The sequence below is a fragment of the Erinaceus europaeus genome, chromosome 21 (assembly GCF_950295315.1).
Source record: "Erinaceus europaeus chromosome 21, mEriEur2.1, whole genome shotgun sequence".
In the NCBI taxonomy this organism is placed as follows: Eukaryota; Metazoa; Chordata; class Mammalia; order Eulipotyphla; family Erinaceidae; genus Erinaceus; species Erinaceus europaeus.
Genome location: NC_080182.1, coordinates 12,889,710 through 12,903,021, shown reverse-complemented (window position 1 = coordinate 12,903,021; position 13,312 = coordinate 12,889,710). Strand labels below are relative to the sequence as shown.

At 55.3% G+C, this 13,312-nt stretch overlaps 1 protein-coding gene across 2 annotated transcripts in view; it reads right to left on the bottom strand.

Annotated features, from left to right (window-relative positions):
• The window catches only part of LOC103108677 (E3 ubiquitin-protein ligase PDZRN3-like), a 78,978-nt gene that overhangs the window by 26,655 nt on the left and 39,011 nt on the right, over window positions 1–13,312 (bottom strand). Inside the window, exon 1 of one of the 2 annotated variants that reach the window (XM_060180423.1) lies at window positions 6,805–6,963. The exons of the other annotated variant lie outside the window; for it this stretch is intronic. Within the exon in view, the coding sequence (XP_060036406.1) occupies window positions 6,805–6,873 (69 nt within the window). The 5' untranslated portion in view covers window positions 6,874–6,963. Of the gene's footprint in view, window positions 1–6,804; window positions 6,964–13,312 lie in introns of those variants that run through there. 2 annotated transcript variants of the gene reach the window in all.

Genomic DNA, 13,312 nt, shown 5'->3' with positions numbered 1-13,312 from the left:
AAAAGGCAGGCTGGGGGCTGGGCGTGGTGCACCCCCCGACTAAGTGCACACATTACCGCACATGAGGACCTGGGTTTGAGCCCCACCTGCAGGGGAGGAAGCTTCAGGAGCAGTGAGGTGTTCATCTTCCTCCCTCTCTCTCTCCCCCCAACTCAATTTCTTTCTTTTTTTTAAAAATTTTATTTATTTATTTTCCCTTTGGTTGCTCTTGTTTTTTTATTGTTGTTATAGTTGCTGTTATTGATGTCGTCGTTGTTGGATAGGACAGAGAGAAATGGAGAGAGGAGGGGAAGATAGAGAGGGGGAGAGAAAGATAGACACCTGCAGACCTGCTTCACCACCTGTGAAGCGACTCCCCTGCAGGTGGGGCCCACCTCAATTTCTATCTGTCCTCTCAACAACAAAGGGCTAGAGGAGGAAGAAGTGGCCACAGGAAGCTATGGATTCATTGTGCAGGCGCTGAGCTCCAGTGATAACCCTGGTGGCAATCACACACACACACACACACACACACACCCCAAGCCAGGTAACAGACCAAGGTTTCTAGAACACCAGAGCCACTCACAGCTCCTGCAGCTCTGCTTCCATTTAAGTGAAGCCCAACAGCAGTCAGATCTTTGGTTCTTTCTGTTTTCTTACCAAGGAGGCAGTTATGACACTGAGTCACTTGCACGGGTCCACCCGCCACCAGCTCATCTTGTGACACTAGGCACCTGGAAGCGCCCAGAAATGACTGCTGGGTGCCTGCAGGAAATTTGTGCTGTGAGGTCCAGCTGTGAGGTCTATGCAAAGAAGGCCTGTGGCCAGTGGTCAGGGGCCTTGGTGACAGTCACCCGCCCAGTGCTGGAGGAGGCCCTCAAGCCACTTTCTGAATAGATCATGACATGCCTTCCCACTGCCCTCTAACTTCCGATGTACTGCTTTTCAGAACGATTTCATTTTCTGAGAGAGCGCACAGGAGAGGCCCAGCACGGCTCAGCTCTGCCACCCGTGGGCTCATGTGATTTAGAGAGTAAAACAAACCCGAACTTTAGTGGTGGGTGCAGTGTGGAACTAGGCCCTGTAACTGACCATCTTGTAGACCATGACTGATCACAAATGAAAAAATGTCTCAGGGTGGGGGGGGGGGTCACATGACTGTGGCACACCTGGTCCGGTGCACACACTGCAGTCCCCACCTGCAGGGGGAAGCTTCACAAGTTGTGAGGCAGGGCTACAGGTGTGTTTCTGTCTTTCCCTCTCTATCTCCCCCTTCCATCTCAATTTCATTCTGTTTCTATCCAAAATAAATTAAAGTAATAAAAAAGTTACTATCGCTCCTGGCAACTTAAAAAAATAAGCTATATAACAAAAAAGAAAAAGAAGGGAGGGGAAGAGAGGGCAAGGGCAGATAGCATAACGCTGATGCAAACAGACTCTCATGCCTGAGGCTCCAAAGTCCCAGGTTCAATCCTCTGCACCATCATAAGCCAGAGCTGATAAGTGCTGTTAAAAAAGAAAAAAAGGTGAGGACTGGCAGATGTAAGGGTCTGGTCCATGCACTGGCCTCCCCTTGTCCTGGGCTGGGCAGTGGGACAGCTGGTCACCAGGCAGCAGAGTCTAGCCCTGGCCCATCCCAGCACCTGGTAGTGTCTCCACATAGGACACGGCCCTGTATTCCCAGAGCTCCTCCAGGCCTGCCTTATCCTGAGTCATCTCCTGAACACTCCAAGTCCAAAGACTAGAAGTTGCTGCTAGACTCAGGTGGGTTCCAGGTACCAGGAGGACTGGGGGCAGGGGGGTTCTGCAGCATGACAAGGTGACATGGTCAGGCCAGGTGGCAACAGGAAGCAGGGTCCCCACCTGGTCTGGCTTCCAGTCTGCATGTGGCTCCCACCTGAGACACAAGCCATAGGCCTTGAGGACCAGCTGCCTGCAGAGATGGGGCCGGGCTGCCCGCCCCAAGGCCTTGCTGGGCTCCTTCTGACCTTGGAGCCCGTGTGGCTATGTCCACTCCACAAACGGCCTGCTCAGGGCATCTCCCATGAGGGATGCATCTCAGCAGATCATCTCAATATTCACGGTTGACTGAGAGCCCCTCCTCAGCTGGAGGCCAGGGACAACTTTTTGTCAACAGCAGCATAAATTCTAAGTCATGTGACCCCCAAATATGCAATTGCCTCGTGATTACTGAGAAATTAATGCAGAACTCAAGAAATAGTGGCTCTCGCAGAAGAAGCTGTGTAAGAAGGTCAGAATAACTGGTTGCGCGGATGTCTCTGGTGGGAGAGACGGAAAATTTGGAAGATTTAGAACCTTTATGAATCAAAAGCAAACTTGTGTTTGGTCCTTCTCTCTCCAAGATTTATAAAGGGCAGAGAAGAATGATGATGGCAGCCAGGGATATCTGTCACGTGTGAAGTGGGGAATGAAGTGACTGGCCGCTCGAATCCACAGACACGAGAGAGCTTTAAAATATGAGCAAGTCGTAATGATCGATCCTGGCTGTTTAGGTGATTAAATCCTGGGAAGGAAGAATGGCGAATAATTACATATTTCAGCTGCACAGAACACCTGGCACAGGAGGCCCTCGAGAAGCTGGGTGAACTGAAGACAAAAATAAAATTAAAGATGTTTGTGGGAGGTATGATGTGGGTTCAGAATGCTGCAAGACTCCAGTACACGGGTTAATTGATTAAAAAAAGGGTGTGTGTGTGGGGGGAGCCGGGAAGCATAATTATGGAACACAAAAGCCAGGAACTCTTGTCAAGGAAAACCATACCTGTGCTTTTGGCCTTAGTTTCCTCATCTGTAAACTGGGGTTTGACTCTAATGATGAAGATTTTGATGTGGGCTGGCATGACTGGCGGCCCAGTTAAGAGCACATGTCACCATGCTCAGGGACCCTGGTTTGAGCCCCAGCTCCGTGCCACCTACAGGGGGACACTTCATGAGGGGTGAAGCAGGTTTGCAGGTGACTCTGTCTCTCTCCCTCTCTATCTCTCCTCTCAATTTATCTCTGGCGTATCAAGCATAATAGAAAGGAAATAAAAGGAAAAAAAAAAGAAAAAGGAAAAATGGCTGCTGGGAGTAGGAAGTAGGGGATTCCTTCCTAGTGCAGGCACTGAGCCCCAGAGATAACCCTGGCAGCAATAAAATTAAGAAAATAAAAAAATTAAGTGGGGGGTCTCTTTAGTAGCCCCCCATTTCAGATCATCCAACACCTACATCTGAACAGCTTCCAGGTAGGACCCCACACCCATGAGTCACCACATCTGGGAAGCAAGAATGGTGTCCTGAATGCCTTCACACCTGACAAACACCCAGCTCAAACCTCTTGGTAATAATGCAGGGCTGGAGACCAGTCTCGGGGCCAGACCTACTTCTGAGCCACCTCCTCAGCCCAGCTTTTATGTTTTTAAAAGCATGAGGGGAGGGGGATATATTTCAATACTGTCCCAATATCCACGATAGCTCCCTGGTGCTGTCTACGGTGTTCTCGTGGGGTTCTGGGGCTCCAATTCAGCACCTCTTCCACACTAAGGCATGCGCTCTACCCACTGAGCCACCTTTCTGGCCCCTAGTTAAATGCTGGTTTCGTTTCACTGTTCCTAGCACTGGTTATGTGGAAGATCTTTCAGGGAGGTGGGTTCCTGTCCCTTCCCCAGGTGTGTGACTGCAGCCCCAGCCAGAGTGGAACAGGCATCTCTGAGAGGAGAAGGAGCCTCAGGTGGCAGAGTCAGTGGGGAAGGAACTAATGAACCAAACACAGAGCTTGATGATGCAGTTAGGACCATGGACCGGGGGACAGAGAGATGGGGCGGGGCAGGGTGTGGAGATGTGTGCACATGACAGGACTGTGGGGTGCCTGGAGCCAGAAGAAGAGCTTCTCCGGGAGCAGTGTCCACAGGAGGGGAGGGACAGGAGCAGACCACTGGGCCAATTCACCTCAGGAGTGAACCTCGGGCTTGCAGGATGGTGTGTAGGCCACCCTACTCCCCTGACTCTATCCCCTGATTCCGGTGGCTCACCCAAAGGAGATATGTTTTCAGACCCTCCCTCCCCAGAATGCAGCCCCCCCCCCCCGGACACTGAGCACACAGCAGAGGCAGGGGGAGACTTGGAGTCCCGGCTGGGCACAGCCCAGCAACCCCAGGCCATGGGTGCGCCTGTCCAGGGAAGTGGCGTCTTGGAGCTGGGCACCTGACTAGGTTAGGAGTAGACAGCCAGTTTATAGGGTGTCCAGACAGGTCACCCCGAGAACTACAGCCATGCAGACACTCCTGCCAGGAGAGCAGAAGGGGGCTGAGAAGAGACAGGCTACCCAATGGGGACATAGCCAGGTGAGCAAGGCAAACCCCACCCCCTGCCATTCCCCCAGGCAGACTCTGACTGAAGGGTCAGAGCCAATGAAGAGGGTGGCAGGGATGGGTCAGGCCACAGGCACCCCCAGTAGGGACACCTGCTGCCCGGGGCTGTGAGGGCTCAGCCCCTACTATACCTCAATGCACCTCCCCGAGCTCAGGGTGCCAGCACTCGGGACCACGTCTCTGCTGCCTAAGTGAACCAGCAACGCTCAAGGTTCCAGAAGGCTGGCCTCAGAGGCATGCAGGGTCAGCCTTCCCACCCAGGCCTTCCATCTGCCAGCCCCTTGGCTGCAACCGCAATGGCCTCTCCTTGTCCTGAGCTGGCCAGTGGGACAGCCAGTCACCAGGCACCAGAGACCAACCCTGGCCCATCCCAGTACCCAGCAGTGTCCCCAGGTAGGACATGGCCCGGTGTTCCCAGGGCTCTTCCAGCCCTGCCCTGCTCTGCCCTGCCCTGAGTCAGCTTCTGAGCATTCTGAGTCCAGAGATGAGAAGTCACTGCTTGGCCAGACACTCCTCACCAGTCATGTCCTAGAGCCCCAAACACCAATGGCCTGGCAGGTCCCTGAGTCCCCAGCCCCCAGCATGCCCCCGCCCGGCGGCGGCCAGCTCAGAGCTGCCGCCTGTGATGTGATTAAAGGTGCGAGCAGTGTAAGAGGGAGGCTGCCGGCTCTGCATCATTAGGCTCAGGGCAGCCCGCGGGCTCTGCAGGCGACTCAGCCAGGCTAATGAAGAGCATCTCTTTGAATTATCTCCGGAGGAGGAGGAGACGGAGAACATCTGACTCCTGGTACCCTCTGGAAGGAATTTACCTTCCTTTCTCTCTCGGCTTGTGCCAGGAAGGCGTTCCAGCAAGCATTTGCTGGATTCTTTCAGCCACAGCTCAGCCCCAAGAAAGGGAGAGAGGAAGGGTCTTCACTAGCCGGGATGTGGAAGTGGGTCCCCAAAGCCATGAGAATTCTGAACACAAGCTAGAGGGAGCCTTCTGGGGGAAGCTGCTTACGAGGGATCCTCTGAGCAGTGCTCGGCCAGAGTGTTCCCACACAAGCTCACCCACCCAGTGATGAACAGACAAGGGCCTGGGGGACAGCTCACCTGGGAAGGCATCTGCTCTGTCACAGGGGCCCCCTCCCACACTGGGGGAAGCTTCATTGCTGTGGTGTCCTTCTCTCCCTTTGTCTCTCTGTCTCTATCTGAAAAAAGTGGGCCCAGAGTGAGGGAGCCCTGGAGGTGACAAGACAGAATGTAGCTGCCCAGCCTTGGAGTCGGGTCACCTGTCACAGGAAGGACAGTGCAGGCTGGTGCCACTGTGGCTATAGCTGTGGGGCTGGTCTCCAGCAGGGCCCAGACCTGGACACCCAGGGCCCAGAGAAGGAGGGTCAGCATCAGACACACACCCAGGTCAGAGGAGAAGGGGCAGGGTGAGACACCACAAACCTGGGCACAGAAGAAGGGGGCAGCAGCCTGGCGCATGTGGTCAGCGTCTCTAGCTCCCCCCACGTACTGGGTTTGGGTCATTTGTGCACTCTGCACGGGAGACGAGGTGTAACCCCCACAGGGTCTTGTGACCCCCTCTCTGCCACCCCTGGTGACAGACACTGGGACACCTTGTCCTCCAGGGCCATAGCCCTGCTGTCCTCAGAAGCTTCAGCCTGACCATTTTGGCGGGAAGCGCCCTCTGGTGGCCCTTTCTGAGATAAGCCTGGCTGGTGGGGGGCTGCTGTGCTTTTTGTAAAGTCGCCTTGTTTTCTTTCATCTGTGAGCAGAGCAGCACTCAGATCAGCTCCTGGCTCCTGGGCTGCTGGGGTCACAGCTGGGGTCTTAGGCATGCAGGTCCTGTGTCGTGAGATGCACCTTTTCACCCTGCCCATCCTGTCTCTCAAACACCGCATGAATGAGTTGGCCAGCAACTAAAGAATATACATCCTTACTGGCTTCTCGAGTGACCGGAGCTGACCCTGGAAAACACCCTGAGCGCTGTGGTGGTCACTTATGAAGAGCTAAGCTGGTCAGGTGACTGGAGGACAGCCTTCCTCATGAGTCTGACCCAGCAGGGACAAGCCCCACACACTCCAGCCCCTCAACCCAGGGAGTAGACACAGGAACCCCTAGGTCACACCCAGACCAGACACCTACAGAGCTGAGCACCCCCCAGGGAGAGCCAAAGCCCTCCCAGACCCCACCCCCACCCCCAGCAAGCCGCAGGGAGGCACAGCCACAACTCTTTGTAACCAGACAAAACAGCAGTGTCCCACACCTGCCCCAGAGGGCGTGGGAGCACACTGACCCGAGAGGCCAGGGCTCCCAGAGGGGCCCAGACAGATGCCCTAAGGCAGCCAGCATCCACTAAGTGCCCGAAGGTTTCCAGCAGAGTCGCGAGTCATGCAGTCATCACACAGTCACACACTGGCAGCTGTACAGGGCTGGTCTGGAGACACAGGGCCCGGAGCCCCCCTACCTGGCAAACTTCGTAAAGCAGCCGGTACTGCTCCTCCGGCTTGTGAAGGCGGCAGAGGCGGCAGCCCATGGCTGGACGCGCCAGTGGGGAAGCAGCCCGGCCAGCATTCAGGCTGGGAGGCTCCTGGCTCCTCCTCCCACACACCCTCCTCCCTGACTGGCAGCTGGACCCTGCTCCAGTGAACAGGCTTATATATAGGCAGCTCATGCATATTAATCAGCCCTCATTGACTATTCATACCATGGGAGGCGCCGTAATTGCCCGGGATGACAGTTGAAATTCTCTAATTAACCAGGGAGCGCTCAGAGGCAGGGATCATAAAAGGCAACGGTTGCACAAGCCCTGTTTTGTTTGTCACAAACAGGCCTGGGTCTCCAGTCCCCCTGCTCTCCCGCCAAGTGGAGATGCATCTCTAATCTGTGTGCAGAGTCCCGATGACATGAACGTACTTAATGTACTCAGCTCTGGGGACGAGCAGCAATCGTCTTACCACAGTCCTTTCTAAGTGCCAGTGCAGGAATAAAACAGAAAGACCAAAGCTGGGAGACACACCAGCCCTGTGGGTGGCCCTGGGAGGAGGGGCTGCCCAGAGCTGAGGAGCAGAGCTCCAGTGCTCAGGCCACTGTCCTGTGAGCAGGACTTGTGACGGGGACCAGGTGGTCAGAGCAGAGGCTGGGGGCATCCCTACACCAGGAGACTGGGCAGCTGTCCCTTGCCACCAACTCATGTCTGTCTGTCTGTGCTTGGTTACCAGCTCCTATCTCTGTCCTGGTCTACAACTCCTGTCTGTCCGCATATTCAGCTCCTGTCTGACCTGGTCTCCAAGTCTTGTCTGTCTGTCCTGGTCTCCAAGTCCTGTCTGTCTGTCTGTCCTGGTAACCAGTTCCTGTCTGTCTGCCCTGGTCTCCAGCTCCTGTCTGTCTGTCCTGGTCACCAGCTCTTGTCTGTCCTGGTATCCAGTTCCTGTCTGTCTGTCCTGGTCACCAGCTCTTGTCTGTCTGTCCTGGTCACCAGCTCCTGTCTGTTTGTCTCAGTCACCTGTTCCTGTCTGTCCTGGATACAGGCTCTCTACCTGGTATGACCCCTGCATTCCCAGGGAAGGAGATTCAGGACAGTCCCCACTCTGGCCTCCATGACTGACTGCTGCTTCATGGTAAAGGGCTCCGGGAGAAGTCCCCTGCCTTCAGGCAGGAAAGCTAGGTGTCCTCTCTGCACCCAGGGTGCATGACACCCACCTCCTCTGGCAGGCTGACTGCCAGGCCTCAGAGGCAGCGTGGGCTGCAGATAATGCTGCCTTTCTCCAGAGCCCAGACACCTGGATGAGGAGACGCCACAGTCTCCTGCGGGCCTGTGGACACAGACACAGCAGCTGGCTCCTCACTTGAGAGGTGAGGGAAGCCAGGAGTCCAACTGGCCTCATTGATCCACTGCATCCAGCCTGGGACACATGGGTCACACCTGAGGCCCCGGGGACACAGTGCACACCTGGGCTACAGCTGGTTCACACCTGAGTCCCATAGCATCTAGCTGGTTCATGTCTGGGTCCCCTAGGATACAACTGTGTCTCACCTGCATCCAATCTGGGACACAGTGGATCACACCTGAGCGAGTCCCCTGGGATACAGCTGGGTCCCACCTGCATCCAACCTGGGACATACTGGCTCACTCTAAGGGCCCCTGAGACACAGCTGGGTCCCACATGGGGCCCCTGGGCGTTTACTGGCTTCACTTGGGTCACACCTGACTGCCCTGGGTCACATGTGGCTAGTGCCTGGGACATACCTGATCCCTCTGGTCACAGCTGACCAGACCAGGAGAGGCCTCTATGTTGGCAGCTGCAGCAGACTTTGCCTTGCCCTGAAGCTTGGGGAGCCTTCTTTAAGCAGATGCCACATTTTTTCAGGGTTAGTATCTGTCCCTCCTGCTCCATGCATGCTCCCCACTGACAAAGCCACTGACCCCTCCTCTCTCCCCCTCATCCCTCCTTTTCCTCCTTCACCCCTCCTTCCCCCTCCCCACCTCCCTGCATCTCCTCTCCTGGACAGGCCCTGCTCTGCCTTGTAGCACCCTGTCCTGTGTTGGCCAGGGAGGCTATTCCAGGGCCAGATGCCAGCACCCTCCCACCCCCATAAAGGTCGGCAGGTGGGCTGACTTGCAGGGACAGGTGGGTTTTTGGTCCTGACGGCACTGAGGTCATCCTCGGGGGCCATCAGCATGGAAAGAGGCCTTGTCCACACGGTGTCAGGCTTGTACCCCAGTTCTTATGTGGAACCCCAATGCTTAGTGAGATGTGGCAGGAGGGAGTCCTGAGGGAGTCTTGGGGGTCACTAGAGTGACTGATACCCCAGAGTCACAAGTGAGGGGGAGAGATCGCTCCTGCATATCTAAGTTGAGCCCCATCACCCTCCCCGCCAGGCCTGAGACTGTCCTTTGCAAAGGCAGAGTCACCTGCCAGCCGTGCCTTTGAGTTCCACTCTTGGGCCACACCTGGCCCTCCTCCCAGAGGGCAATACCAAGGGGACAATGTCAGGGACAGAGCATGGGCAAGCACGTGTCCTGTAGGCATTAAAAAGGCCTGAGGGTCCCTACAATCTGCAGCAGAGCTCAATCACTGCTCCCCCACCCTGAGTTTCTGGCCATGGGGGGAAAGGGGCTAGGGAACAGGTGACCAGCATGGGGGGATCCCCCAGTGCCCTTTGTTCTCAGTGAGCTGGCCCTGCTCCCACGTCCAGGGCCAGGTTGAGCATCCCCTCCCAGCTTCAGCCACTGCTGAGCTGAGGTGGCCATCGGCGCTGTGTGTGCATTCATGTATGTGGTTCCAGCCTCCCTCATGCCCCTGTCCTCCTTCCCACTCAGTCCTGCTGGAGGACCTGCTCCCAGCCTCTACAGCACCTGGGGCTTGGCCTACCCTCTCAACCAGGTGCCCCTCACCCTGTCCAAGCCCCTCCTCAAAGGACAGAGTGGCCCATGGGCAGAGTCACTTCTCCCACCCCCCTACCCTCACTCCGCTGCTGCCGCAGGGATCATGGAGCAGAAGCAACGAAGGGCTCACGGCCTCTACCCTGCAGCTTGGTGCTGGCCACACAGCGTCAGCAGAGTCAGGGACCAGAGACTGGGTTCAGGACTGACTAGCCAGGACCCATGGAGTCAGAGACCAGGGCTGGGGCCACCCAGGAGTCACAGAGCTAGGTGGCCAGAGCCTGGGATTAGAACTGACCATCCAGAACCCACAGAGACCGGGATGAGAGCCTGGGCTCGGGACTGACCACCCAAGCCAGAGTCGGGGGACCATGACCTGGGCTCAGATCTGACCACCTGGTCCCCAAAGAGTCAGGGGATCATGGTTAGGGCTCAGGGTACACCAAGTACCTGCACGGTGGAGGGTGCACACCCCCCACCCCCCAAGGCATGCACAATGGGTCCCCACAGAGCACCTGTGACGGGGGGGGGGGGGGGGGGGTCAGGAACCTCCCACGATCTCAGCCTATGAGGAAGGGGAGGAATCATGAGGTCTCCAGGGACCTCTGACTTTGTGAGCCTCAGCTTCATCTGAAGTCGTCACATCTTTGAGAGATGGAAGAAATCATAGATAATTAAAGCTTGAAACATTCTCATGGTGCAGGATGGGCCTAACAAGCTACCCGGCAGGTAATGATGTCATTTGACTTGTCAAAAAGGACAATGAAAGCAGGAGGCGGGGCAGGGCCAGGGACTGAGGGCCACCTCCTCTGCTAATTAACAGACCCCACGCTCCACACCAGCAGGTGCCAGGATCCACTCTGACTGCCATTCACAGCTGGGCCCTAGGCAGTCTCGTTTAGGGACTGCAGCTGAAGAGACGCATCACTCTTTGAGAGCTCGGACCCGGTGCCCTCCAGCATTTCCCTTTCCCACCCATGGGAGCAGAAGGGACAGCCACAGGAGACTGCGGCCACTCAGGGCCAGCCCTCTAGGTGGGGCTGCTTCCTTGGGCTCCTGAGACTGTGAGTGGCAGGAACAACATCCAACTTCCCCCTAGAAATCACAGCTTCACAGGGGACAGCAAGCACAGCCTGTCACACAAACACCAAACAGGGCAGCCTGCAGCCTATGTCACAGGGTCACTACATGCGCCTAACTACCCAGTGTCACAGGGCCACCAGCATGTGCAGGGTGAACTTCCTTTTCTCAATCTCTCTCTCTTTTCTACTTTCTTTGATAGGACAGAGAGAAATTGAGAGGAGAGGGGAAGATAGGGAGAGAGAAAGAGAGACCGCTGCAGAACTGCTTTACTGCTCGCAAAGCTTCCCCTCTTCAGGTGGGGAACGAGGGCTTGAACCCGGGTCCTTATGCATGGTAATGTGAGCACTTAATGAGGTGTACCACTGCCCAGCCCCCTTGTTAGATTCACTTTATTTTTTAATGAATGAGAAAATCTTTATTGTCCTTCAGAACTGCAGAGGATGAAGATGACAATCTCAGATCAACTTGGTTAGATACATTTTTTAAAAAGAATCTTTTTATTTAATTATTATTGGGCAGGGAGAAATTGAGAGGGGAGGGGAAGACAGGGAGAGAGACAGAGACCCCTGCAACCTTGCTTCACCACTCGTGAAGCTTCCCCCCTGCAGGTGGGGGACCAGGGGCTTGAACCAGGGACCTTGAAGAACACTGTAATGTGTGCACTTAAACCAGGTGCGCCACTGCCTGGCCTCACCAAGTTCACTTTCAAAGGAACAGGCTGTGCAGCAGCAGCAGGTCCTGCAGGGGACAGAAATCCTGGGCACAGATGCCTGCAGGCATCAGAGATAAGCTGCACCCCATCCTGCCACTCCTCCAGGGAGTCAGCGCAGGAGTCAGGGCCTGGCTGGGGTTTGGCAGGGCGTCTCTACGCTCACACCTCACAGTGAGGCCTTAACAGAGCCACAACTGAGCAGGCTTTGCCTCGAGCAGGCTGGCTATGGAGGTGGAACCTGGGACCATGGGCCTCACTGGGAGTCACCAGCCCTCGGAATCAGAGTCAACCAGCCATGGAACTCAGTCCCTTCAGAGTCACCCAGTTTTGGGGCTCAGTCCCCCAAAAGTAACCTAGTCAGGAGGTTCAGTCCTTCCAGAATTACTTACCACCATGCTTAATCCCCCAGGAATCACCGAGCCATGAGATTTAGTGCCCCAGGAGTTACCTGCCACTATGCCCAGTACCACCCCCCACGGGGCATTGACCATCGCGCTCAGGGCGTCTCTGTGGGCCCCCACTCTTGTAGCGATTCCTCCTTGCTTGGTGCTGAGATTCTTGCTCCCTATGTACACTGCACATGGCCCCACTAGAAACATATAGGCAGAAGCCAAGTCTCTCATGTCTGAATCCAAGTGGATCAGCCAGACACAGGAGAAGGTAGTGGGACCTTCCACAGAAACAGCCCCTGACTACGCACGCACCTGAGGAGCAGGTCCACTGAAGTCTAGCCATGGAACAAGCCACTGACAGACCACATATAGAGCCGGTCTACAGAAGTTCAGCCATGGCACCAACCTCTGACAGATCGATTGTATGTGGAGCTGCACTCAAGTCCAGCCATAGAACAAGCCGCTGACAGATCATGGAGAACTCTTGACAGTTCACTTGTGGAATCTGTCCACTGAAGTTCAGTCATGAAACTAGGCACTGTAGAAGACATCCACTTAATTCCAGCCATGGGACAAATTACTGACAGATCACACGTCAAGCCTATTCACTGACGTTCAGCTACAGGGCCAACCACTTACAAGCCACTGTAGACCAAGTCTACTCAAGTTCAACCACAAATTCAGCCCCCAACAGTTCACATGTGGAACCTATTTTAAAAAAAAGTTCAGCCATAGAATCAGCCCCTAACACCCCATCTATAGAACCAGACACTGACAGCCCACCCGAGGAACAGGTCCACTGAAGTCCAGTCATGGAACCAACCATTGCAGCTCAGCCATGGAACCAGGCACTGACAGCTCATCTAGGGGTCAGGTCCACTGAAGTTCCAGCCATAGAACCAGCCACTGATAGCCCACTCTTGCAACCAGCCACTGAAAGTTCACCTCTGGAACAGGTCCACTGGAATCCAACCACAAAAACAGCCACTGACAGCTCACCTGTGGAACTTGACTCTGATGTATAGCCATAAAACCAGACACTGACGATTCACACGTGGAGCTGTCCACTGCAGTTCAACTACAGAACCAGTTGCTGACAGTTCACACGTGGAGTCTTTCCAACGAAGTCTAGCCACAGAATCAGCACCTGACAGCCCATCCATAGAACCAGCCACTTACAGCCCACCTGTGGAACAGGTCCACTGAAATCCAACCACAGAATCAGCCACTGACAGCTCACCTATGGAACTGAACACTGATGTCCAGCTATGGAAGGTTCTGTGGAACCCATTTACAAGAGTCCATTCCTTTCTTTCCACGCTGGAGCTGTCAGTCATTACTCAGCACCAGTCCTGATAGGCTCAGCCCCTTCTAGAGAATGGTGGCAGGGCTTCCGGCATGA